Source organism: Manacus candei, unplaced genomic scaffold (genome assembly GCF_025592945.1).
Source record: "Manacus candei isolate 608988 ecotype Guabito, Panama unplaced genomic scaffold, ASM2559294v1 h1tg000119l, whole genome shotgun sequence".
NCBI lineage: Eukaryota > Metazoa > Chordata > Aves > Passeriformes > Pipridae > Manacus > Manacus candei.
The window spans coordinates 1,197,369-1,223,986 of NW_026138167.1; the positions used below are offsets into that span (position 1 = coordinate 1,197,369).

Sequence of the window (26,618 nt, forward strand, 5' to 3'; positions counted from 1 at the left end):
CTTCCATACATCTCACTGCATTTATCTCAGTGTCCTTGGAAGTGCTTGCCACTGTTTTCCTGGCTTGGTTGGTAATAAGACTCTGGTTTGACAGATACAGGCTGGAGTTTACTCATCTTGAATCCTCTTCTATCGCCAAACTATCATAGTTCTGAAAAGTCCTGAAATGAAGCACTCCTTTTCTTCTTGAATGGCTTCCTGAACAGGTCCAAGAGAGTACAGATCCTTGTCAAGGGGCATCCAGCCCCACTGGGGAGTTTAAGAAGGGTCAGTATAAAGGAAGGCACAGAGATATTGTCAATTCTTAGTGCATGTAGAGAGCCAGCATCAGCAACTCCATAGTTAAATAGAATCTAGTCTTTCCTTATCAGCATTATTCACAATAAATGAAGTTTTTATTTATATTGGTATTTGACTTGACACAGAAACACTCAGGGACAAGTAACAAAAAATCTCAGAAACCAAACCGATGTCTTACAGATACTGCACACGTTACATTATAAACATTAATGAACACACACTCTTCCCTCATCATGTCTCCTTTTCTGCTCTGCACAGAGTGGCTTTCCTGTTCTTTTCATTCATAAAGGTACTGATCGTGTGTTATTCACTGCACAGAATAATTCAGAATAATTGCATAACTCTCTTTACTACATTGTTCACACTTCTGATAGAGGCATCTATACAAATTATATAGGTATATTTTAGCGGTATCTAAAGATAAAAGAACGCTTTTTCATGGAGTAGTAGAGAGCAGCAGTGTGCTTATTTTATTGGCTTTGCAGGCTGGAAGTTCCCATGAAAGATTAGGTAAGATGATTTGTGCCTTTCAGTTGCAAAGCTCAGGCTAAGCTGGGCACTCTCAGGACGTGTTCTCAGCACTGTTCAACTTTGCTGAATGTGCAGTTCCATGAAGCTCTGATTACTACAGAGCTGCAGCTCACTGGCATAAAGCTTTAGCATGAGATTTTATTTTTTTTTCCCCCAGCAGCCATTCAAGAACAGTACAGGGAAAAGAAAACAGCCTTCTAAAACAAGAGTAGCCTAGGAAATAGGCACGGTATTTAAAGTACTGCCAGCAATCTTAATTTTATCATAATGCTATTTCAGGACTATCAGTGAGCAGATCTGTGCACCACTGCACGGGTTTGTTTTGTCAGGGAAAAGACCCATGAAACATTCAGTACTTTGTGCTTTTTATGAACAAGAAAGCAATAGGCCTGCTTTACAGTTACAGCCTGCAGGTTAAATGAGTCCTTTCAAAAATAAAGGCTTATGATCAATGCTTTCAAGCACCGAAATGCAAGACTGAGTAAAACAGATGCAGAATCCAAAGCTACAAGCAGGAGTTGATGAAAGCAGATTGTAACTCAAGCTCTGCTGCACAGCTGAATTACATAGACCAAACACCTTCTTCGCTTTTCCAACAGGGAAAGGTGGGATTTGGAACATTTCTCTACAGATGTTCTTGTGAATAACTTAAATGTGTAAGTTATTGTGTGCTTCTCCAAAAAAGAGCTGGTTTGTATCAGAAAGAGAATAGTGCAAAAATGCCACTTCAGAACATCTTGGAAGTAAATGCACATTCTTGTCACTGTAAATGAATTCAAGGAGGAGCCAAGACTCAAACAGCTCGATCACCATACTGAAATCTCCATGGAGCCCACATATCTACACAGAGACCAGGCTTACAGGGCCTTGGAATATACTTACCAGATATTCTTGAAGTCACTAGTCTTCTTTATTATCCATCCAATCTACTTATTACTTTTAAGTGCAAAAATGGTCATTCTTACAAATACTCCTGTTTATCCCTCAGAGATCAGAGAATGCTGCTGACAATGGCAGCAGGAATGGCCCATGTGCTGCTTTTCCCCTCGTGGAGCCATCCCCACAGACTCCCTGCTAAAGCAGTGTCACTGCTGAGTTACAGCTGCTGCAAGAACCCACCCACGGAGCCCATGATTCTGCCAGAGCAGCACTGACTGAACAGGATGAATCAATGAATTCCCAAATGCATCTCTCCACCTAGACTGTTTCCAGAAGTGTCTACAATCACCTGGAACAACAGTACTATGGCTGAAAAATCTGCAAAGAAAGATGTTGAATTTGCATGTTTTGATGGTTGAAGTGCAATTTTTTGCTAAGTTTGGGTTGCTTTTATTCTTCAGGTAGGTTTTTTAACATGGGGAGCGAAATAATTAACATTTGATACATTGACTTGTGTTGTGGTGAAACTGTGCAAAACTAGCAGATATAGAAAGCTGAAAGAGAAGTCACTTTAAATAAAGACGTACTACAAAATCAAATCCTCCCCTAAATTCATTATTACAAATTTCTGATTCAGAAAAAAATAAACCTTGAAATGATAGGAAATCAAATCGATTCTAAGATGTTGGACATGCTTTTGGATAGAAAATGTTGTAAGTATCTGAATAAACATCCCTCAGTTTCCAGACCTTTCCAGAGCTTCTAAAACTACTACTCACTCTGCACTACTCAGTGGGAGATAGGAAGGATTCATAGCTCCCAAAAACAGGCGGGTTTTTTTCATGGGTTCCTTGACATGGATTTAATAGCCTACATACCTAAACCCATTTTGAAAAATGTTGATGTTAGAAGTTATAAGTCCTTAAAAGTACAACCCGGATGTATAGTTGTAGTCAGCAAGGATAAGAAGAACTAAAGTAACAGAAAATATTTGCAAGCACTGCTGTATGTATCTGAATGAATTTGTATCCACCAGAGATATAAAAGGCAGTGAACTGATTAGGGTTTCTAAAGTTGTGAGGAACAATAAACCCAGAAATAAATACCTCTGTTTTAGTCTCTTCCCTGAATGCTGTGTACTGCCAGGTGAAAAGGACTTGACATATGCCAAGCACAGCAGGGCTTGCTGGCCAGACCAGAGGGCAGGTTTTAGTGTTTACCCTGGTTGGTACCATCTTTGACAGAGGGGAAGGTGGGTCAGCCTGTGACTATGGGAGGTAATAAAAACCAAACCAAAACAACCCCACAACAAACACTTAAATAATCAGTTTATTCTAAGATGCTCAGAAACTCTGATAGGTCTCTACATGAAGGTGGAAATACTAAACTTTCTAGTCTGCAACTTTAAATGGAAGGTGGATATGGAACACAAGTTCCAATAATGACACAAGGAAGACAGCTTTATTAGCCAGGATTCCCATGAGTTCTACAATTCAAGAACGTATACACTACTATATACCACCTTTTTGCTGAGATCATTGGCATTGTAGACTGGCAGCTTAAAAACCTCGCTTCACTCACTACTGAGTTAGACTCCTTAAACAAGAATTTTACTTGTCAAACTAAAGTAAGAACATTTCTTTAAATTCACTTTCTGGTAAAGAGTCATGCCTGTTTGCTCAGTCTCATTAACACACAGTTTGATGAAAGATGAAGTTTACTACTGAAAAAGAAGAAATCCTAGAAAAGGCAAAGAAAAGGAGGCAGGATTTATTTCGAGAAGGACATTAAAAATGAAAAAAAATGTGCCAAAACTACTTGGCGTGAGAAACACACCAGCTGTACTTCACTAATCCATGGCTGATCCTTGGAAAGAATCACAAATCCACTCAATCAGCAGGCTGAGTGCCATTTTAGTGGCAAGAATTGAGAACAAAATGGAATCAAATACATGCTCATAATACTGGCTATTAAAAATTTTGCTTGAGTTTGAAAAAGCATGTATTAAGAACTCTCTGCTTAATTCAGTCACAGTAAATGAAAAAGTGAAAATAGAAAAACTAAATGTAAGAATTTTCTAGATAATTGTTTCATTGTTATATCAAGATGTATTTCTTTCTGTTCATGGCCGAGGCCCCCTGCCAGAACAGACATGGAATAATCTGTACAGTCAATGTCTGGGCTGTGCCTGTCCCTGCTCAAAGCCACAGGATGTCACTGACAACTTTTTTACTGCAGGGAAGTTGTTTTTATCCTGTTCTTACAGCAGTACTCACTGCCAGCAGAAGCTGTCAAATCCACACATTTTCAACTTCCATACAACTTCTGCACATCTTTCAGTATGAATTACACTGTATTCCAAAGCTTAATGCATTTACTGCAGTTTAGTACCAGTTCAGTACAAATTTGGCAAACAATATATTACATACAGTAAAAAGACTAAACCTATCATTCGTTGTTTTGCTATGTGGCACTTAGTGCCATGGTCTAGCAACTGTGGTGGTAGTGGATCAAGGGTTGGACTTGATGATCTCAGAGGTCCTTTCCAACCCATCTGATTCTATGATTCTATGATTCTATGAACACGTCTCAGCGGTAAGTTTAGCACTATAAATTACATATATTGGAAAAAATACAGAAAGTATTAAATAGAGCAATCTTGTGCTGAGTTATATTAGATAGTACTGTAAGTAATTCCTTTTTCTGATGTTTATGACCCTTTGATCAATATGTGAGCATTTCTCAGCACTGGAGAGGGAAGGGAGGGAAAAGAAATGAAAAAAGAAAAAGGTAATACAAACTTTGCTTTCAAGTTTCCTGTCCACAGTCATGATAAAACAGCTCTATGATGACTGCTTGATTAAAAATTAATTGCTGTGGTAATTTAAAGATATGCCTTATTTAATAATTGATGTATAGGATTGGATTGGACTATTCACTGAAGTCTCATTATAAGGTACACTCAGAAAAGATTCATAATCTTACTGTATAATTAAGGGTGGAAGGGGGTTTTATTGCACCTTGGAGAAAGGACACTTCCTGTCATATCTGTCCTGTACAACAACTCCTTATTTTGGTGCCCTACCAGGGAAAACTGAATTTCAATGTAATACTTCATAGCGAGGTCCTTTCTATAGAGCATAGCTCTATCTAGTGGTTGATTAATCCAAGTGCATCTGACTGTTTAAAGACTAAACCATTAATTCGATGAAGGCCAAGACCTTCTGGGGAAGGTGACATTTTCTTATTCAGATCTACCGTTACTCACCTTGTGTGAGCCTGGAAACACCAGCAGAGGTTGTACCAGCACTAAATGCTATCTTTACATACGCTGATCAGTGTGGTTGGGTGGAGAGTTCTCCTTGCAATGAACACTTTTTCCAATAGCATTTACAGGAACAAACCAGGGGCTCAAATACTTCGTCAGGCAGGGTACCTAAATATTGGGCAGACACATAAACCCACCGAAAGCAGCTGGACATGCCCTATGCTCAGTTATATGTACCTGCCTTACCCCCCAAACTGGGATTGAAAGCGCCCAGAACCAGTGTGGGTGTGTCTGAGCAATGTCCAAGAGGTGCCTGGGAAGCCTCTGCTCACCCACATCGTTGCTGCTTTGGGAGACAGGGAGGTTCCCCAGCCCCAGCACTGGCTGCTTAAGGGGTGTCCTGAGAGCACAAACACTGCCCTGCTCCCCTGGAAGCAGGCTGCTCCACACCCACGGCTGCAGCATTCCGTGGGTAACACACAATTCCTGAGCAGCCCAAGCTGGGTCCTGTCCATTCCCCTGTGCTCTGCAGCACACACTCCATGTGGGAAAGGACTCACTACTGCAGACCCTCCAGATCCACACCCAAAAAACCACAAAGCCCAATCCAGAAAATGCAAATGGCTGCTACATTTTTTCCCAATCTCAGCATCCATCTAGGGGATATATTGGACATTAATCTGTGTCAGCTTCTAACTGAATATAGCAGAAGGAGAGCTGCTAAGTTCTGTCTTGTATAATTGAGTAATGGATTTCATCAGCATAGGGGAAAGGTCACTGGTTTTTGCTGGTAATTACAAAAGCTCCACAAAAGTATGACTACAGTTTTCCCAGGCTCATCAGGCCATTTATCAAATGGAGGCTTAAGGAAATAATGGGCATTCACATAGCAGTTATTTGATTAATGCTCTAATGATAATTCCTGTTAATAACTGTATAAACAACTATAGTTTAATTTAAACTATGACAATCCTGCTACAGATCCCAGTGTAGCAAAATTAAAACAGCAATGTAAAAGCACTGCAGTTGGTGAAAAGAAGTCATGTCTGCTGCATACAGCCAACACCAAAACATAATGTGTAATTTTAAACACTGCTTAAGGTTAAGCCCACACAGTAGTTTTAAGAAATCAGCTTTGAATGTTGTGTAACTTTGCCAGAAAGCCTGGAAATCACCTCTCCTTCAGAGTGATTAGAATATGTGAACTCAGGGCCTGTCAATGGCACTGGGATTAGGGAATTCTGATCACTGAAAGCTTCAACTGCAAACAGTCTCTATCTCATTCAAGTTTCTCTGTTTCTCTACTTATTGCTCCAGAAGGCAACTTGAACACAGCTTTGTTTTTTTTGTGCACAGGAAGAAAACAGGTTTGCAGCCCAGTTTCCCTATTCTTTCAAGACAAGTGTTATCTAGCATTTCTGCAATGACAACACAGGTTGACACAGAAAAGTTTTACTAGTATATTTTCACTGTAAATTACTCAAATTTGATATAAATTAACTAGTATTCTAGCAAAATAGTAAAACGCATTTGATCTTTTGTGTGCCTGTGCACAGAAAACAAAAGCACTTACCTGTTTCAACACCTTGAAGAGCAGTAATGAGAAGTTTCATACTGACATGCATTAACTAATGAAAATTTAATATCAGTGCTATATTTTACCTTATCAACATGACAATTATTTGAAAATCAAAATGTTCTGACCAAGTTAAATACATGGTCCCAGTCTCCATTCCATGGAAATTCCATAGTTTCTGTTCTCCTTTCAGAGAAAAAAAAATCAAGGTGACAGCCAGTCATACTGACTTGCTCTTGTTCTTGATTCAAGAAGAGTTTGCAAATGAACTAGACCCATAAGATTAACAGGAGTTAGTGGGGACCAGCTCACATTATTTTCTACCAAAGAAAGTATGAAACTGCTTAGTTTTCTAAATGCTGAGTCAGGCACCAGTTCAGGTGCATGGTGTCTCACAGACATCCCCCCGGGGCTGGTATTGCAAAGGTCTAAGGCAGACCTCCTCAGCAGCTGGAGGTCAGAGAGGACGGAAAATGGCACTAAGCTTAAATTGAAGCAGTTCAATTATGCCCTTGTGCATGCCTCCTACTATGCTCAGCTCCCTCAGTGCTTGAAAAATTAACTTCAAGACATTGTAATTTAAATCAAAAAACACTTAGAAATCCCACTGAGTGACACAGGTGAATGTCAGAAAGATCAGAGATTGCATTAGTGGTTTTATTTATTCCAATAGCAAAATGTTAATACCATAGGATTTATTACGGGGGAGGGAAGTAATGATTAAAATTAACTAGGCCACAGACCAGAGTGGGACACTAATGACAAGTATATTTCCAACAAGGCAGTTATTTCCCTTCCTGTTATTTCCTGAGTGTGATACACAAACAAAACACGAGCAGAGCCAGTGGAGCAGAGCTCCTGGAAGGCAGCCACTGCCCGGCTCTGCTCCTCGGGCTGGCTCCCAGCATGAGCCTGTATTTCCAAAGGCCCCAAGGCATCAGGATCCAGGGCCATGGAAGGCTGGATCTCCACTCAGAGCCTGCCTCAGCTGCTCACAGCCATTGGTGGGGAAGCAGAAACCAAGAGGCCAGAGCGGTGCAGAGGAGCAGAGAAGAGGCACTCTGGCCATGGGGATCACTGGGGTGGGTCTGTGTGTGTGTGGCGGGGGGAACCAAAACCAAACACACTTCTAGATGAGATTAGTGTTCTACAGAGCCCCGCTGCCCCTGGGTCCTGCAAGGATCCTCCTTCTCCCAGCCCTTTGGTTTACCAGATGAAGATCTGCACGTAGCAACTAGCTAACAGCAGAGCTATCACTGAAACAGAAACAGAAATTAGTGTTACTTGATGCCAAGATCCTTCTGAGAAGGTGGAGGCATTTCTCTGGTAAATCAACTCTTCCAAAGACAGAAGGCTGATGTGATAGTTTGGGATTCCCTAAGACGAAAGACACTGCTGAACAGCCAGACTTAGTGTTTGGTGAAGGCATGTCCTGTCATGTCATGTCGGTGGTTTCAGTGCTCAGAGCCAATGACTTAGGAAAACACACCGACTTTTCACCTTTTAAGCACTCTGTTCAAACCTAGACCTGACAAATACAAACAAAACCATGTCTGATCCACTTCTAGGAACGAGAAGAATCAGCATGTTGCAAGGACGGCTCAACACAATTGTAAAGTGAAATTAGAACTAAATACAAAAGCATACACAAAATTCAACAGCAAAATTAAAAGATTCTCAATCTGGGATACTAAGGATCAGGTTAAAGAAATCTTACCCAAACACAAAAACTGTTTTTCAAAGCTACAAGTTCAAGCTTTCATACAACTCACAGCTGAGCTGTAGAACTCTTTGGTGAAGGATCTGTGATGACTAAAAGGCAACAGCACAATTCCATATAAAACCCCTCCAGTATTTCCTGTTCCACACCTGAAGCATCACTGTATAGGAGGAAACTCTGAGGGAGAGTAGCTACATCTTTGCCCTGTTCCTGCAGCACTGCCTCAACTGTGCTGCTACAGCTCTGAGCAACACAGCCCTCTGGTGTGACCCAGCACCACCTCTTACACCCTCGTGCCCAACCTCTGAATTTAACAGGACATTAAATGGAAAAACCTGGTCAGCTCACGAGCAGTACACTTGATTCCCACCTGGATTTGCAATCATGTAAGCAAATTCATGTCTATAACTGAAAATATTTAGAGGACTCGAACTTTAATAAAACCTAGGTAAATTACTAAGTGATTAAGACGTAATTTCAAAACAGCACACCCTAGGCAATGAGCACTGATCCAGCTAATCAGATGCTGATCAAATCTTCTAAAAAGCCTTGGAATTTACCATTTACTCTTCAGTTCAAAACTGACAGAGATTTTACTTTTGCAAAAATATAATATAAAAATCACTACTAAAAATATAAAACTGGACAAAGATACTTACTACTTAATGTGAACATCAAGCCTAAAACCTAGTGTATTCCTCTTCACCTATCAATCTCTGTAAAATACATTAATAAATAAACCGACACAAAAGTTAATGATTGTACTGTGTTGTATTAGATTGATTGTACTAATGATTGTATTAGTACTAATGATTGCCTTGGGTTCTGTGTATCAAAAACAACAGAGGATGAACCCTTGAACAACTTATTGCTCTCTTTTTTGTGAAAGAAGATCTATAATACATGACCTATGACAGAAAAGTTGAGAAGGAGGGAAATTAAAGTCAACTAAGAACACTGGAAATAAAAAAATGAAAAACATTTCAATGCCTACTCTGTTAAAAAAATTACAAACAGTACATTCAGAAGAGCTTAGTAACCACTGCTTCCTTTCCACGGGTAGGGGCTTAAGCCATTCAGCTATTAATCACATGAAAGTAGATATTAAGGAATATTAATCCATACCAGCTGTTACATCTTTTACTGTGCTATTATTAGAGATTAATCTTTATAGAACAAGGCTGTCTTTTCATGTCATTTCCAAGAGGACATCATACAAACTGATACTGTTTTACAGCATACCTTCACAAAGAGGTTGAAGAAAGCAGGTGATAACAAAGACATAGTGAAATTATATTCAACTTCATCCTTAAAATCTAAGGCACTTACTTTTACAGAGACACTGTCACTGTAATCAGTTGATTAGTTAATTTTTATTGTGACTGTAAAAAATTGCTTTTGTAGCTTCCTATTTACATCAAAAGAACAAGTACATTGTCTTGGTGATACTAAATGTTCTCTTTTGGAATGTTCAAGGTCATGCAATATCTTCAGTACCTGGGAATGCATCCAGTTTAAAACTTCTAATATGATCTAGTTGACGGAAACTTAATGAGGCAGATTTAGGATTGTAACAGAATTTTAACAAATCAGAATCAACACTGTGAGCATATTATTTTCTAATGAAGTATAAAAAACCTGTTAGGTGAGCCAGGTTCTGGAGGAACAGTCGCTTTAATTGTTGGATACACTTCATAAATCACTGCATCTGCGCACTCCAGAGAAACTCCTATTGGATCACATGTTGGTGGAATGCTATTAAAAATCACAAAAAGTCTCATGTTGCCCCAAAAAAGTAAAATTACTGGCAGCAAAGGCCAATAATATCCATTAAAGATTATGAGATTACCATTAAGAACAAACTTCTAATCAGTTTCTTGAGTTTTGGATAAGACACCACCAGCTGCAGCAAGGAAATCAGCTGTCACAGTTACAGAAAAAAATCTACATTCTCCATACCTGCAGTCTCCTTGTTTCATTAAATGCAAGACTTGTCTAACTACGTTGCAATTATTTATCACTGTGTCTTTGTTTTTAACTCCTTTGGATGTTAGATTGATCTTACAGACTACATGTGTGCCAGTTTTATGGCACAGTCTCAATGCTGAGAAGCAGCTCCTCGGTCTCGGGCAGTGTGATTCACTGCTCTCCCACTCTTCCTTCAATCTGCACAGCCTCTGCTCAGCAACAACTGCCCTTTCATTCTCCCCAGATTTGCTGAAGTCCTTCAGAGTCTCCCTTTTCTCATATATTCTGTCTGGGCAACCTGATCTGCTTCAGCTGGTCAGCTGCTGCCTCCACAGCACTGTCTGAACCTGCCTCTAGCCTGGGCATTCTGGCACATACAACTGCCTTTCACAGTCTCTACTACCTGTCTCTAATCCTCTTTACCTCCCTTTTCACCTGCTGACAAACCAGTTATTATTTATGTAACATTGGTTTCGATGCCTTTTCCACTCCTCAGAAATAAGTCCATTCACATTCTGCTGTTTCCTCTCATCTTTGTGCCACTTCCCAGGACAAGCTGCCTTTCTCGTTGCACCCTGCTAATGCCTGTCAGCAGGACTTCTCCCATCTCCAAACTGGACAGGTGGCTAACCCTACACTGACACTTCAGCTGCTTAATGTCAATAATTTGTCTGCTAACAGCTGGCAAAAGCACAGGGCAGACAGAAGTACTGGCAACACAAAAAATAACATACATAGTAGGAGGTAAAACTGGGGTCCAAATGTAAGCCTTTAAGCAGTTTATCTCATTGCTTACTTGAAGTGGGGAGATATCAGAGGAACACTAGACTAGTTTTAACCAGCTCCAGCTTTTCTAACTTTTCCATTAGTGTAGATCACAGAAGCTGCACTAGAGATTGGGATCCACATACAACACTAAACTATTTCTGTAAAGTGGACAAGACATGGAAGAGAAACAGAGGAAAAGTGATTTGCCCAATTTCACCAAGTAGCAACAAACTAGTGAAGTTAAATTGGTGATGCAATCCCCCACATTGCCCATGAAATGTCTCTTTTTCAATGCTTTCTGACTCTTCCTTTACCCTGCTACCTATGTTTTTCACCTCAGTTTTAAGGACTAAATTAAAAGAATCTGAATCACCCGTGGCAGATTCTACAAATGTAGAGTCTGAAATGAGAAAGACCAGTAAGGTTCTGTTCACTAAGGCAGTGCTTGATTCTTAAAATGTAGGACTGGAGAGCAGTAAGTACCCCACTCATTATTGCAAGATCACCTGACCTCCTGTCGCTACATGAGACATGAGCTAATGCCACTTCCCAGCAAAATTGCTTTTTCCTTTGTTTATCCATACTTGTGTGTTCTAGGCAAAAAAAAAAAGGGGCAGCCATCTGGAGCCACTTACAGTCTCATTCTGTATGTCTCCTGCCACTGTCCAATGACCCCCCTCAGAAGCACTCTGATATGCACTTGTTGCTCTCTGTGGAAAGCCAGAGAGAGAGAGAGAGATTTTCAGTATTCATGAGTATTTGTTTCAGTTTTTAATAGGTATCCACCCTTGACAGATTCCTTCAACAAAACTTCAACTTTCACTCAAAGTGAAAACTGCTCGAGGCTTTCTGCCTGGATTTTTCTCTGCTCAGAACTGCACAAGGCTCGTTTGCAGTCTGTCCATCACTGGAGAGATGCTGGTGAGCAAGTACTGGCAAGCGGTGCAGCATGAACCAAGCACCCATGGCAGGTTTTTTTCAGTGAGGTGGAATTTGTGTTGGGGAACAGGCAGTGAAGCCCAGTTGCAAAAGACACAGATGCATGCAAATCCTACACTTACCAGAAGTGAATATAAACTGCTGGGCAGAACATCACCAAGTCACTGAAAAGTAAAAACCATTATTCCATAATTCACAAGGTGATTCTGACATTCAGCACATGACATGAGTTCTGTACAAAAGTCACATCATGTATTTGTCCTGCTGGTGGACAGTCTGCACTGGCTGTAAATTGTGGGGTTTAGGCAGTGTTGGCCCAACACACACATGTTCTATGAGATACATACATGTTCCTCATAAGTAGCAGCTATCATTAGTTTTAAAAATTTGCCAAACATTTGGGCTTTAACTAAGAACGTCAGAAAGCTCCCACAAAGCCATGACTCTCACCCTGCTGGAAGCCCCCCCGATGTCACAGTGGCAGCGTTGCAGGCAGGGTCCGTGAGGGGTGACACTGTACAGCACAGGAGTCCTGCACTGACCCCAGGCCCTGTCCCACCTGGAACAGCAAGCTCCCATGCCTGTGTGGGAACCTTTCCTTCATCCACAGATGATTACTCGATGTGCACACCCACCCTCTGCTCCTGCTGCAGGTCTGCAAGGCACTGACTTGTAAAGAGGGGCTTTGCCGCAGTGCCCCGAGTCTGCAGCTGTGCGGGGAACTCACTCCTGCAGAACACACCCAGCTCCTGAGCAACAATTCCTGACGACAAAGAGATTCCGAAAAGCCATACCTGACCATGTCTGGCTTGAGAAGAAACTTACAGGGTGTGAAGAAAAAGGTCATGGATGTGTCAAGGAGAATCTTTTGGTTCTACAATTAAAATTGGACAAATCCTCTTCTATCCTGATATTCTTCCTTTGCATGGCATGTCACAGCAAAACAAAAGCTTCATAATTCACTTGACCAATTGTGAGCTCTATTTCCAATTGCTATTCAGATTGGCTGGCCAAATCTACCTGTGATGACAGTTTAATTATTGCCCTGATTTTCTGGTGGGCATTAAGGGAGAACCTGCTCTGATGTACTCAGAAATGAATTTTATTATGTCCCAGTTATTTTTTTACTTCCATCACTCATCTGACTCCTAAAAATGGAAAACACACAGTTGTATCTCTTGAGCCACTGAGACATTGGCCAAAATATTTGCACAAAGAGAATTTCTTAATCACAGCAGAAATTTGAGGGAAAAAAAATGTGAAACTCTCAAGAGGAATGTGTATAAAAATTATTTCACTGTTACCAAGTGATCTATCTAACCATAACTGCAGTATTAACCAATTCCAGGAAAATTCCAAACATACCTATGGCCTAATCTTTTATAAACCATCAAAAGGTATGTAATTTGAAGGAAATCACAGCTTCTTGACAAACAGTTGAGGAGCAGAAAGTAAATTCATCCTGTTAGTCTTTTTTTTCCTGTTCGAAGTTTAATATTACAATAAGAAAGCATAAAACATACAGTTTACCAACTGCAACTAAATTCAAGGGATTTCATACTAATTTTCAAACTTCATAATGAATGGTAAGTCAGATCAAAACAGTGACTTGCAGGGAAAAAATTGGTTTTCTGTCTATAAGCTAAATTCTCTCTGATCCAAGAGAATGTGTTCACCACTGGTTTGTCTGGTCATTTACAAAACATAGGACAAGTTATTTGCAGTAGTCTGAAGGTCTAATAATCTTTCCTCCTTTTTAATCCATCAAAGCATTTCCAGTAAATCACTGGGTAATACTGTACTAGCTTAAAAAATTTTTAAAAAATCCATTATACTTTCTATAATAGTGCTGTTGGGATTCCAAAGTTTTCCAATGTATTTAGATAAAATATTCTTTAAAATATTTTGTAATATTCTAAAAAATTTAATTTTTTTTGATATTACTGTTATTTGTTACACCACGTTTGATAACCAGGAAGAAGACTGATAAAATATCTTGGTGGCTCTATAAAAGCTTAAATCTGAGCATCTGGAAGGCTTGTGCTGAATATACCCTTATGCAGATTATCACAGAGAATTTACAAGCATGAAAGAATTATAGGCAAGAAGAAATAAATGCAGAGTAAAGCTGTTTCAATAAAATGGTTTTCTCTTCAGAGGAACAGAGAATCAGTCATGGTAGGTACATCCTGAAGACATATAGATCAAGCCAATGGAGACAGTAAGCAGAGATGAAAGCATTGTTTAGTACTAGAAAAGTAAATTGAAGTAATTCCCATTAGTGGGAATGACAGACCAGTGATGTACATCCAGATAAGTTGCTTCCTTTTTTAATAAAGTGAGATGTCTACAGGAAGCAACCCCCAAACACAGATGTAAGCACACACAGGCACACTCCTCCTCTCAAACAGCTCAGGTTCCACATGTCAGTTAGAGCACTCTCTGCTGAGGCAGAGAATAACACCTTTAACTGCACAGCAAGGAGCAGTGGGTGGGTTTGTAAAACCACTCAAGAAATAAAATGTCATCTTCCTCCACAGCACTTCTGCCAAACCCAGGGGGCTACACAGGAGAGCTGAGCAGGGAGCTGGGCAGAGAGACATTCCAAGCACTCTTGGGACTCAGCACTACTGCAATAAGAACTGGAAGTTAAAATTATGGGCCAGGATCACACACTGGTACCCATTCCTCAGGAAACTGTCCCTGAGAATGGCAAAAGGGAAAAAAGATTGGAGCAGTAGGTGAAATTTTACATTTCACACCCCTATGTTTAGCTACATCCCACGGCTTTAACCATTTCCTGTGTAGGTTTTCCAGATGGATCCCAAAGCACTACACCCCTACAAAGCACACACATTCATGACCAGTTTCAATTCCCGTTTTCAGCTGTATTATTAACAAAAGTTTACATTCAATACAAAACATTTTCGAACACAACAATGCCCAGATTTCCTGCTCTCAGAGATGAGCACTTCCACTTGCCTGAGTGATGACAGTGTGCTACTAACCTCAAAGAGTCAACCGACATAATTTCTAGCACAAGTAGCATTCCCAGCTGACTACATAAGCCTAAAAACATAGTTTTCTAATCAACTCTAGGAATAACATTTTTTTCATGAAAGGTAAAGTTTCTGTCCTTTAAATGAACATTAAAGCAAATAAATACCAAAAGAATTAGGAAGACTAAAATAAGCAAGCCATGAAAGGAATTTAAAGCTTTTAAAAGGCAAAATTTACTCATAATAAGAAGTCAAATCTTGTTAAGAAAAACAAAATCTGTACTATGTTCCTTTTACCTTCACTTGACTAGTCTTTCCCATGGGATTAGTAGGACAAGATGAAGTAATTTTTATGTGTGTATTTTACTCTGACCTAACTCCAGTCAAGAAGTAAAATACTGGATGCTTTGCAGTACCAAAGTGGGCTTGGGGATGTTAAAAAAAAATGCTGACTGCACCTGGGGCACTATGCCTGCACTATGGATTTACTATTCTGATTTGCCACTTTCAAGTGAGTTTAAATTACAAAACAACATTTTAAAGATGCAATCCTTTTCTTTAATTTCCTTTTTCATTATTTCTTTGTATTATTCAATAAATAAAGTTAACACTACCAGCCTGTGGAACTAGAAGCCATCTGGCTGACAAAGCAAGAAATACACAGTTGTTCATGGAACTCCAGATTCTTGGAGGACAGCCTGGTTTTTCACACTATTTGGGCAAAGCCATGAGGCACCTAAGAAGCAGCTGTGCAAGTAATGGGAAAAGTTACATGAAGCAACACTGCTGCTGAGTATTAGCCGACATTTCAATGTGCCACTTGGCTTTATACCCATCAGAGGAGAAAAGCTGAACCCACCGCAAACACTTTCCATTTGGATTCTGAATGTTTAGGCTTGGCCCTGGTGCCAAGGAACTTACAGCTGAAACATTCCTTTTTCATCTAGTACTCACCAGTGTCTGTAACAGGGCCTGTAATGTGGGCATTCCATGCAGCTCAACAATCCCTTGAGCAGAGAAAGGCCCAGGCCCCACAGCCAGCACATACCAACCCTCACTGTACATCACTTTATTCCGAGAGTGGCTGCAAGTCACCTGCATACTCAGCTTCCTGTGTGACATTTTTCTCTCAGTTTATGTTTCTTCAAAGTTCCTTTCACCCTTTTAATTAGAATCTGATTCTAACACAGTAACAAGGATCAGCAGAAATTAGAGGTAAAAAGGTTGCAGGGGTTCAAAGAGTAGACAAAAACTATTTCTCATTATTTGAATGGAATCAGTTTGAAAAAGACCAATTGAGCTGGAATCTAAGTAATCCTGAGTTGAAGTTAGTCTATATTTGTTGCAAAAGAATCTATCAATTCATGGATTTTTTAAATATATGTATATGAATTCCCCTCACAGTTGAAAACTGAAGAAACAAACTCATAATATTCGTCTACTACATGCAAGCTAATGATAACAACAGTGAGCTCATACACTATAAATCAATCATCTCATGTCTTCTTTCTCCCCCTTTCTTCTTTCATTCATAACCTACACAGCAAATGCTCTAACCACAAACTGTATTTCTCATAGAATCTGACTGCTACAGGTCAGTGAATCACACCAAAATCCTGTCTACGTCCTACCAGTCTTCTCATTTACTGCATCGAAATTTGGCATGAACACTAAGTATCAATAGTCATCAAAATATGATTTTGACTATGGATAGGAATAATTACAGGCTAGTACAGTGACATTTAACCCAAAGATCTTTAGGAGAGGAACCTGTGAAAGAACTCCCACAACAGGAATAAGATCCATTGCCAGAACCAGTGCAAAGAACACAAGTGATACCTCTGAGACTTAAAAGAGCTTAAAAGAGCACAGAGGGAAAGGGAATTGTTCCCATTTATAACAGTACCAGCTGTTATAAAAATAAAGGGGCAAACAGTGCCTCCAGCTGTTTCCCTCAGATTGTACTATTTGGGAAATGGCAGACTTACCCTTTGTGATCCAGATGCAGAGCCTTTAAATGAAGTGCGTTTGAAGGAGCCACTCATCCTCCGTAAGGAACCCGCCAACTTTCCTCCTTTTCCTTTCTTAATCCCCTGGCCTTTACCCTCCATAAGGGAACTAGTACCCCAGCACCAAAGAAAACTATGATTTTAGTCATGTAGTCTGAGCAGTTTTTTTCCTGAAGCCAACAATCATTAAGTTACAGCTAAAATAAAAAGAGAGACAGGTGCATAAAACAAAACCAAAGCCAAACGATGAGATTCCTGTTCCGATGTGCACCCTGTCCCAAGTGTTACCAGCCAGCCAGCCAAGCAGAAAAACAAGGAAATACACTGATACAAACTGCTGTCCCCCTCCCTCTTCTCTACTGACTCTATAATCAGGCTTAATGCACACAGACTCTGCAAGCTATGGTTTTTAATGGACAGAGATTTAATAAATGGTGATTGAAGGTAAATCTACTTTAGAAGCGGCAGCCCGAAAGGTTTTTATTTGTGCAAAGCACAGGGCAGTCAGATGGAAACTGTTTTGGTATCAGTAGAAAGGCACATGAAAAGAGCAGATGGTCCTCAGCAGACCCTGGGTTAGAGGCCTGGTGGGATCCTAAAGGATAATTGTTGATGGCAAGTGTGCATAGAGCAGGTCCAGGGAGGAGAGTCAAGCTCTGAAAAGGAAAAAAGCCTTAAGACCACAAGTTAGATTCTAAGGAATTAGGGAATGAGGGTAGTGGCAGAGAAGGTGTGGTGTGTATTATCTCCATGAATTCCCATTAATATCTCAATGCATCTGTTTTGTACCATTCTGCCTAAATATGTAAAAGGAGGCAGTTAGGAGAGAAAGGAGAAAGAGAAGAAAGAGAAGGAAGAAGAGAAAGAAAGGAGAAAGGAGGAATAGACAAGGTGCTTTAAAACAACAATGAAATAATTATTGACTAGGAAACATCTAGTTGGCTTCAGAAGGCATGAGCCAGGCTTTTGTTAGAGAGTCTGGTTCAGAAAAGCAAATGGATGAGAGCACAGAGAAAATAGAGATACATTTCAGAAACATATATAGGGATGGATGATATGTAACTGTGAGGTAAGTCAGAAACATCACTAATTTACAGGATTTAGTTACAGACTCATACTTTTTTAAAATTTATTTATTTATTTTAGGTTCACTATTTTGTCCCTCAATAAAGCTGCAACAGGTGCCTGCTTGCAGCTGATTAGAGGAGGCACAAAAAACTGTGTTGAAAATCTAAAACAAAACAATGTGGAAGAGATTGATATACAGAGATGAACAACATTTGTTGTTCTGGTCAGCACAGCCATAATCAAGAAAATGAAATTTCTCAGGTTGGCAAGGATAAGTAGCTGACACCTTCTGACATACTTCAAGTTGTGCTGGGAAATGGGAGAATAAAAGTTCCATGCTCTGCAGGAGAATCACTTCTATTACATTTGTACTCTGCAGGAGAATCACTTCTATTACATTTGTGCAAACAGTTTGTGGGATCAGGTTGATGGATTGTAGAGGGGAGGGCACAGAGACTAAAGGGTCACAAGTATCTTCTTTTCTAAACATTCGTTACACCTAAGCAAAACCAAGGAAGGTAAAAATGGCATTTTTGACAAGAATTTTGACAGCAACTTATGTAGGATGGTGTTTTACGACATGGCTTGGCTTAAGTGAACAAGGCTGAGGTAGAAGCTGACAAATGGAACAGAAGAGCATGAACAGAACAATCTTTAAGGTGTTGTGATCAGATAAGCTACTTTACAAAGTAGAGCTTCATAAATTCCATATACACCTGCTCTCCAGAGTCACTTCATTGCATCTGGTCAGATGGCAGTAAAACACTGCAATTACTGCATGGCCTCCTGTGCTCTATCATTGAGTTAGCTGCAGAACATAAAATATCTGGGCCAAAAACTACCCTGTTTTGAGTTCAAAATATTGTGACCTTTGCAACAGAACAAATTACTTCCATTTATACCCTAACTTGCTTTTTTCATCTATAAAAGTCATGACTACGTTGAGGGCCATATTCTCAAATGGTGGTAGCTATTGAAGCAGTTACTTGTACCAAGGCTGAGCTGAGAACATGTCCTGACCCAGTATCTTGTTTGAGAATTATGATCAAAGCTGAGAGACATACAGGTAGTAGCATATGCTAAACATTTTTGATTTGGACTGTAGTTTAAATGAAGCCAACATGAATGCTGTCAAGGAACACAAAAGCTATTCCTCTTTCTCAGCCCCCACAAGTGTCAATGCAGTGAATGATACAGGGGCATCCTCACCAATCCTTGTGATGCCACCTCACAAAGAGGCACCATGGTATGACAGCACAATTCCCTGGAGTGATGCTGGGCTGCATTACTCAGAAAGGATGACTAAGGGTATTTTGGTAAAATTTTGGCAAAGAACAAAAATGGGGACATACTCTTCAGAAAGCAGAAATTCAGAAAGTGAATCTGTTCTTCAGAACAAAATGTAGAATGTGAGTAAAGAATTAACCTCGTCCTTTTGGATCTGTGATTCTATGACGTCTGAGCTCCCTGTAACTGTTCTTGGTACATTTTAAGGATCATTCTGAATTTTTACAAGTCATCAGCACCCAGGGGATGTTTGCATTCAAGAGCCAGATGAGAGCAATCAGTGCAACAGAACCTGCTGACTAAAAACCCCAATGGAAAAATAAGGAAACTAAGCTAATGTTCTTGCCTCCACTGTGTTTGTATAACACTTCATGGGCCATTTCCACTAGCCTAGGGAACAGAAACATGCACCATGCTGGCACTTTCAATAGCTCTGTGACTGAGAAGCACAAGTTTAATAGATTTTCCAAAAGAGCTTGTGGTTTTAGGAGAGTACTGTCACATTAGGAAACCTTTTAAACAAACATTGTTATGAAGGTTCCTGTCTCACATTGGAGTTTTCTACTTCAGCAGTTGAGCTGATTCAAAGGTTTGTGTGGCCTGGATCAGATCTGTGTAACCACCTGGTTTAAATCAGCACGGGGGGAGGAAGGGCAGTAATCTCTTGCAACGGGATAATGGACAACAAATGAATATTTGGCACAGTATGGAAGTGAAAGATCCTTAAGCTGGTTCTGAAATGGAACAATCCATGATATGAAATGACACATCTGTCCATCATCCTCCATGTTTTGCAATGAAATCAAATCAGTCAAACTTAGGTTATGAAAAAACCAAGAGCATACACCCCCACAAAAGAGCAAGTAGAGTGCAGGCACACTCTGTTTGCAAGGTCACTGTGAAGGTCCTGGACAGCCTGCTCCCTGGGGACAGCAGGAGGCACCCATCTCAAAGTACACAAAAGTAGCATACTGTGTAAGGCATAAGTAACTGTACATCTTATAGACAGCACACCATGGAAATTTAACACCTGCAGTCATGGAAAGATCCATTTTCCAAAGGCCCTATGTGTTTTTTTTAAAAAGTGAATAGTTTGGTTAGAGATTGCTGTAGTTGTTTCAGTTCATAGAGCTACTCTATGACATCACATCAGAGATGTCTGATGCTAGTTCAAATCAAAAGTGATAGATTTAAAGCTTTGCTCTGTAGTCCACCATGTCAGCTGAAATGTTTCCACTCTAAATAGGGAAAGCAGCAGGACCTAATCCGATGAACTTTATTTACACTGATAGCCTGGGAAGAGAGGCTTATTTATACCTGTGTAAGGAACTCAATGTACAAGACATATTGAATTGGGCCTTCCTTCACTTTGCATTTAATATGAGTATTAAACTAAACATGAGTTTCTTTCACAGACAATGGATAACACAGAAACTAAAAGCACTTTATTTTTTTTAATGGAGTGTCTCAAAAGAATACTTTCTGTAAAAAAAGTGTGTTGGTTTGATGTCCTTTGACATTTGTGATACAATAAGGAAATTTCAAGAGTCATGTGTTTAACTAAAAAAACCAGCCCACAGCCCACTAAGGGTACTCATCAAGTACTTACAAGGCTAAGAACAGGAGTTGTTTGGATTCTGTTCAGTGCTGCATAAATGCTTTTCCAAAAAGGCTTATTCCAAGATAGTCATCATTAGTTATGTTGTGCTTGCTACCAAAACATCTCAACAAGTGTCCTCACAAGCAAATTCATCTCCCACTTAGTTTTCCCGCATAAGGACAAGAGCATACACCAGGAATGTCTCAAATCACTATGGTGCTGCAAAATACTAGCATTTTGAAGTCTTTCAAGCCTTCAGAAACTCACCTGCTATTCTGTTACTGGCAGGATAAACCTGCTACTCTCCCAAACTGAAAACAAATGGAAATGTCAAAGTTACTCTTCAAGAGGTTTTAATCCTGCTAATCCATTTATGTGCTCTCTGCAAGTTGCCCAGTGTCAGACTTAACATATTTCAGTGACTTAACATATTTTTGACTTTCAGAAACCCAGCCTCTTCTGCACTGTTTTTTCTCTCACTGTAGTCCACAAAAAAGCTACAGGAAGTCAGACAACATTTCATAGCTGTGCACAAAAACCTCCAGAGCAGATGACAGAGGGTCTATCTGAAATGGGTTGGAGCAGAATGAACATGGATAACATTTTATAGTCGAGCAGCAACACATTTCCTGACTACTGATGAAGTGCTTTGCTCTCCAAATCAGACAATTTAGCAGTCATAGAATCACTTTCAAAAGAACAACATGAAACCAGAACTGTAAGAAATGCTTCTGATTTTGGAGTGTTGCATAGTTCAATTTGTACACCAAGAATGTTTAACATTCGAAGAACTGCCACTGGCTATACTGGTTTGTCTGTGGACAATGACAGCACTGCCCTTGCCTTCTCTCATCTCCTCACACTGAATATTCCCCAGGCTTCTCCAGCTCCCACCCCTGCACACTCAGAGGCCCTGGGTATGAATCCTGCAGACCACAAAGTTGTGCCTCCCTTTTACATCAGCAACAAAGAGCTATGAAACAACTGCTGTGTCTCACTGTCAGCCAAAAGCAAAATGTTCCACTACACCACCCTAGTCCATTACAAAGTCTATTGCTTTTAGAAAAAAAAACACTTTCTTCCACTAAGATTTTTATAGTTTTCTTCCCTCTCTTCACCAAGAACTAAAGAATTATGTTTTAAAATTTTCCTTCTTTTTCTTTTGAGTACTTTTCCATTTGTGCTACAAGTATTTTCAATTTTGTAACACTTAAAAACAGAGACAGGAAGGGAAAGAGGAAAGAAGGAAGGAAGAATCTAACAATAAATGCAGCATTTAGCAACATAAATGTATATCAGGCAGTGATAACACTCCATAGTGGGGTACAGCCATGTAGTAGCAAACCAGAGAGAAAGGTGTTGAGGTCCAGAAGATCACACAGACATGGGGGACCAGAATTTACACAAACATCAAATAGCTGGATTTATCACAAGCTCTACTGCTATTAGTGCCATTCAGCTTTCAAATAAACTTTTCTTTCTTTTTTAAAACAAAGACTATTTCTGGACAGTTGATAGCATTAGGTACATATTAAAGAGTTGTTTTTAAACATTATATTCAGGACTATAATTTCTGGCCTTACTATTAACACAAATGAGACCTAAATGATGGGCAAGTTTATGGAGTTGTGAGGAGGAACAGAAATCAAACCAGTCAAAACAAAGATTCCAAATCTCTATGTCCCTAAAGACAAGGGAAAAGAACAAAAAAGTTCTACATTTTCACGTTCTGAAGAAGCTTGAACACTTCATAAAATCACGATTTTTTTCTTTGGGAGTATGATAATTTTCCAGGCAAAGGGCGTTTCCTATTTGCACAAAAACCCTTTACGATTTTGCAAGATAGAACTTGACATATTTTTTAGGTCTGAACAGTTGCAACTCAAACAATATAGAGCATTTGGAGAATTTTATACCATTTTTGCAGAATTTCATTTCAAACTTCCTGCGCACAACAAAACTTGGGAGCACTGTGTCTTTAATTCCTTTTGATGGCTCACACTGCAGCTATACACTGCAGTACATTACTGCTCCATCTCCATTGCAGTTCTCAGCCATTATGCACTTAACAGTTCTTGATTCTTTATTTTCCCTCCTTGCAATGAAGCACAGACAGAACATTGCTCAGTGCTGGTCACCTACCATGAGAAGGAGCACACAGGGTCACTGGGAACTGCTGCCTGCCGGGCCAAGAGAGTCAACTTCTTCTTCAGGAAACTACATATCCTCCAAGCACTGCAGCAGTAGCCTAGGTGAGAGCAGAATGGGTTAAAAATGTAACAGTTTACACAAAAAACTCAGAAGCAACTGCCAGATGACATCTACAGAAAAGAAGAAAAGAAGTTCCATTTAGGCAATTGAACACCTAAACTCAGAGGAAGACTGGCCCACACTGTGGTACTTCTACCTCAGCGTCTCTTTATCCATTCCAAGTGTCTTTGTTATTTAGCAACTGTCTTTCCCCTCTCTCCTTATCTTGCAAGAAGAAAAAGCAAGTTTAAAGTGAAATTAAACAGATCATGAGACCCATGGACAGAAGAGATAAACAATCTCTGCTTGTGCCAGTGGGCCTGTGAACTGGTGCCTGTGTTAGCGTTCTCACATATCAGAAATAATCTGCACTGATCACATGAACAACAAAACACATGCCAGTCATCTTATTTCAGTAACCTGCCTAGGGAGTAGAACCTGCAGAAACCCACCAGATCACTCTGCCACCTCACCCTTGGGGGTAGATTCAGCTTCCTGTATTTGTAGAATCACAGGAAAAATAAGTTGGAATGATTTTGAAGCTCAGCTACTCTGAGTTCCCATTCAAAGGAGAGCCAACTCAAAAGCTGCACCAAGTGGTTCAGGGCCTTCCCCAGCTGAATGCTGAAAACTCCCAAGGACAGTGTTTCCAGTCCTCTGGACAAACTGTTACAGCACACAACCATTCCCTATTGGGAGGAATTTTTTCCTTATGTCCCTTTGGAATTTCCTTTGCTGCACTGTTTCTTCCTTCCGTAATTCCGAGAAGAATCTGGTTCCATCTTTCCTGTAACACTCTTTTAGTTAGTGGAAGACTGCAACTTAATTCCTCCTTTGCCACCTTCTCATCCAGGCTGAACAAACCCAGCTCTTCTAGTCTATCTTTACATCAGTGGCTTCCATACTCCAACCATCCTGGTCCTGATGGCCCCAAAACTATTTTTGGGCAGTTGATAGCATTAGGTACATATTAAAGAGTTGTTTTTAAACATTATATTCGGGACTGTAATTTCTGGCCTTACTATTAACATGAATGAGACCTAAATGATGAGCAAGTTTATGGAGTTGTGAAGAGGAAGAGAAATCAAACCAGTCAAAGCAAAGATTTCATGTTCCTAAAGACAAGGGAAAAGAACAAAGGGAAAAGTTCTAAATTTTCAAGTTCTGAAGAAGCTTGAACACTTCATTTGTCAATCTATCTCCTGGACTAAGGGGCTCCCAAAAAAAAGACAGTACTCTAGATGCAAACTCGTGAGTGTCAATCAGAGGGAATAAACATTTCTCTCTTACTAATAAAGCCTTCAACACTGCAAGGGTGCCCTGCTGGCTCACCTTCAATTCCAGCTCCCCAGGATTCCAGGTCCTACGAACACATGGGCTTTGCATTTGCCTTAGTAAAGTTTTATTCAGTTTGTGTTGGTCAATTCCTCCAGCTTGTTGGGGAAACAGCCCCCAGTCCCCCTTGGCAGTGCTACACATTCCCTACAGGTGCACTCTGCCCCGTTCTCCAGGACAGCCAAGGTGTGACACTCTGTCAGCCCTTCTGTATCACGTTATATCTACAAGGACATGTCCAAAGGAAAATTCAAAATTAAAAAACTGTGTTCCCCTCAGCAGTTCAGATTGTCTGTGCTGAACTGGAGCACAGACAGGTAACTTCAGCGAAGCAAGGTTGAAGGTGAGCCTGCAGAGTACCCTTGCAGTGTGGAGGGCTGGGTTAGTAATGGGAAATGTTTATTCCCTGATTGGCACTCCCCAGTTTGCTTCTGGAGTACTGTCCTGATTTCAGGACCCCCTCAGTACAGGGGCTCAGTACTCAGTTCATATCCATGGAAAGGATAACAGACCCATACTTCACACATTAATACAATTTTCTGCTTGTGTTCTCTTTTTTTTTTTCCCCTATAAATATTACCCAGAGTAAAAACAGTAATCCAACACTGCTTTACAGATAAGGAACAGTATAATTGGTTAAAGGCTGAAATATTGATAAAAAACTCACTAATTTTGACTACTCAAGCTCAGACAGTTCCTGACCTAATCCTGACAAATGCTGCCCAAGCAACAGCTCCAATAATAGTAAATGGGAGCTGCCACAGTTCTTCAAGTCGGGTTCTTGTTGCCCCAAATGACTTTTCAAAAACTGAAGTAGACAAAGACCCTTATCCAGCATATAAGACTTTCTAAGTCAGTCTCAGTGGGATTTGTGAGGATCTAGCCCATGTTTAAGGGGTATTTCTGAGAACTCAGGCCTTGATGGTTTATTACTTGCCACATCCCCATGGACAGTAACTTCCTTCCCAAGCAAATTGCCCACTAATGGAATTAGAGAGCTAGTGACAGCTTCCTGCTGTCCTCAAAGAGGCAGAGCTGAAACCAGGACAGTGGATTCCCTCACTGCTGCACTGCATGTTCAACTTCCAACCAAGCTGAAAGAGCTGGGGGCATGTTTGGGATCACTTGGGAGAAGTCTGGCAAATCATTTCCTTGTCTTATTCTGGGATTCTGCAAACAGATGGGTCTTTCAAGCTAAGAAAAGAAAATTGATTTGTTGACTTGTGTTTCTTTAAAACATGGGGAGGTAAAATCTCAATTCTAAAAATGGGACTAGGAAGACAACGATAAGAAAAGACTGTATGCAAACTGAACTTCACAACGATTTTAGGGACACAAACAGGATAAGCAAAGACACTTTTACTCTGGATACAAAGCTGAGCCTTTAAAAACATTCTAGGATTTCACTTCTACTTTAAGGATAATGACAAAAAATTAATTACAATTATGTTCATTCAGTCTCAGAGCACTTAAAAGTGACTTTCCTTTTAGATAGACAGGAAACCATAACTTTTCAGTCCTCGCAGTCATAGCAATACAATAAATCAGCTGACAGAAAAGATTACACTGCACTTTATGTGATTATTTTACAGACCAGCTTTGCTGCAACATTCTCCATTTTCTGAGCATCATCAACCCTGAGCAAGGACTTCTCGTTGGACTTGTCTATGTGACAAGGCACTTCCTTGTCCTAAATTAAACACCTGTTAGCCAACACTGACAAGTGGTAAAAGGTACTGACGGTGTTCACCCCTGGATGGCCATTATCATCAGTTTGCCTGAATAACCAGGTCAAGATTTTTCTTCATTTTCCCTATATTTTCATTATTTTCCAAGCACTCTGTTTATATGCAAACAATCAGAAGGGGTAAATAAAATGCTTTCAAATACTTTCTGTTAAATACAGTTTAAAATGTTTTTTCTCCTATGTCTAAAACATCTTGAAATGGTGAGTACATTAATACAGATACTTTTGCTCTGTAATAAAAATAGAATGCTAATCCTGTTATTGGAACCACAAACTGGAGCTATAGGGGAACACCACGGGTCTGTTGGGCTGGGCAGACTGGGAAGATGCTGGGGCCCTTCTGGGTGTGAGCAGGGTGACCCTACATCCAAAAT

At 40.1% G+C, this 26,618-nt stretch overlaps 1 protein-coding gene across 6 annotated transcripts in view; it reads right to left on the reverse strand.

Moving 5' to 3' along the window:
• TRPM1 (transient receptor potential cation channel subfamily M member 1) overlaps positions 1-26,618 on the reverse strand; it is a 97,515-nt gene that overhangs the window by 59,646 nt on the left and 11,251 nt on the right. For all 6 annotated transcript variants that reach the window (XM_051770471.1, XM_051770473.1, XM_051770468.1 and 3 more), the window contains one exon: positions 23,055-23,160. In XM_051770471.1, coding sequence (XP_051626431.1) covers positions 23,055-23,057 — 3 coding nt within the window. In that variant the 5' untranslated portion in view covers positions 23,058-23,160. The remainder of the gene's footprint in view (positions 1-23,054; positions 23,161-26,618) is intronic.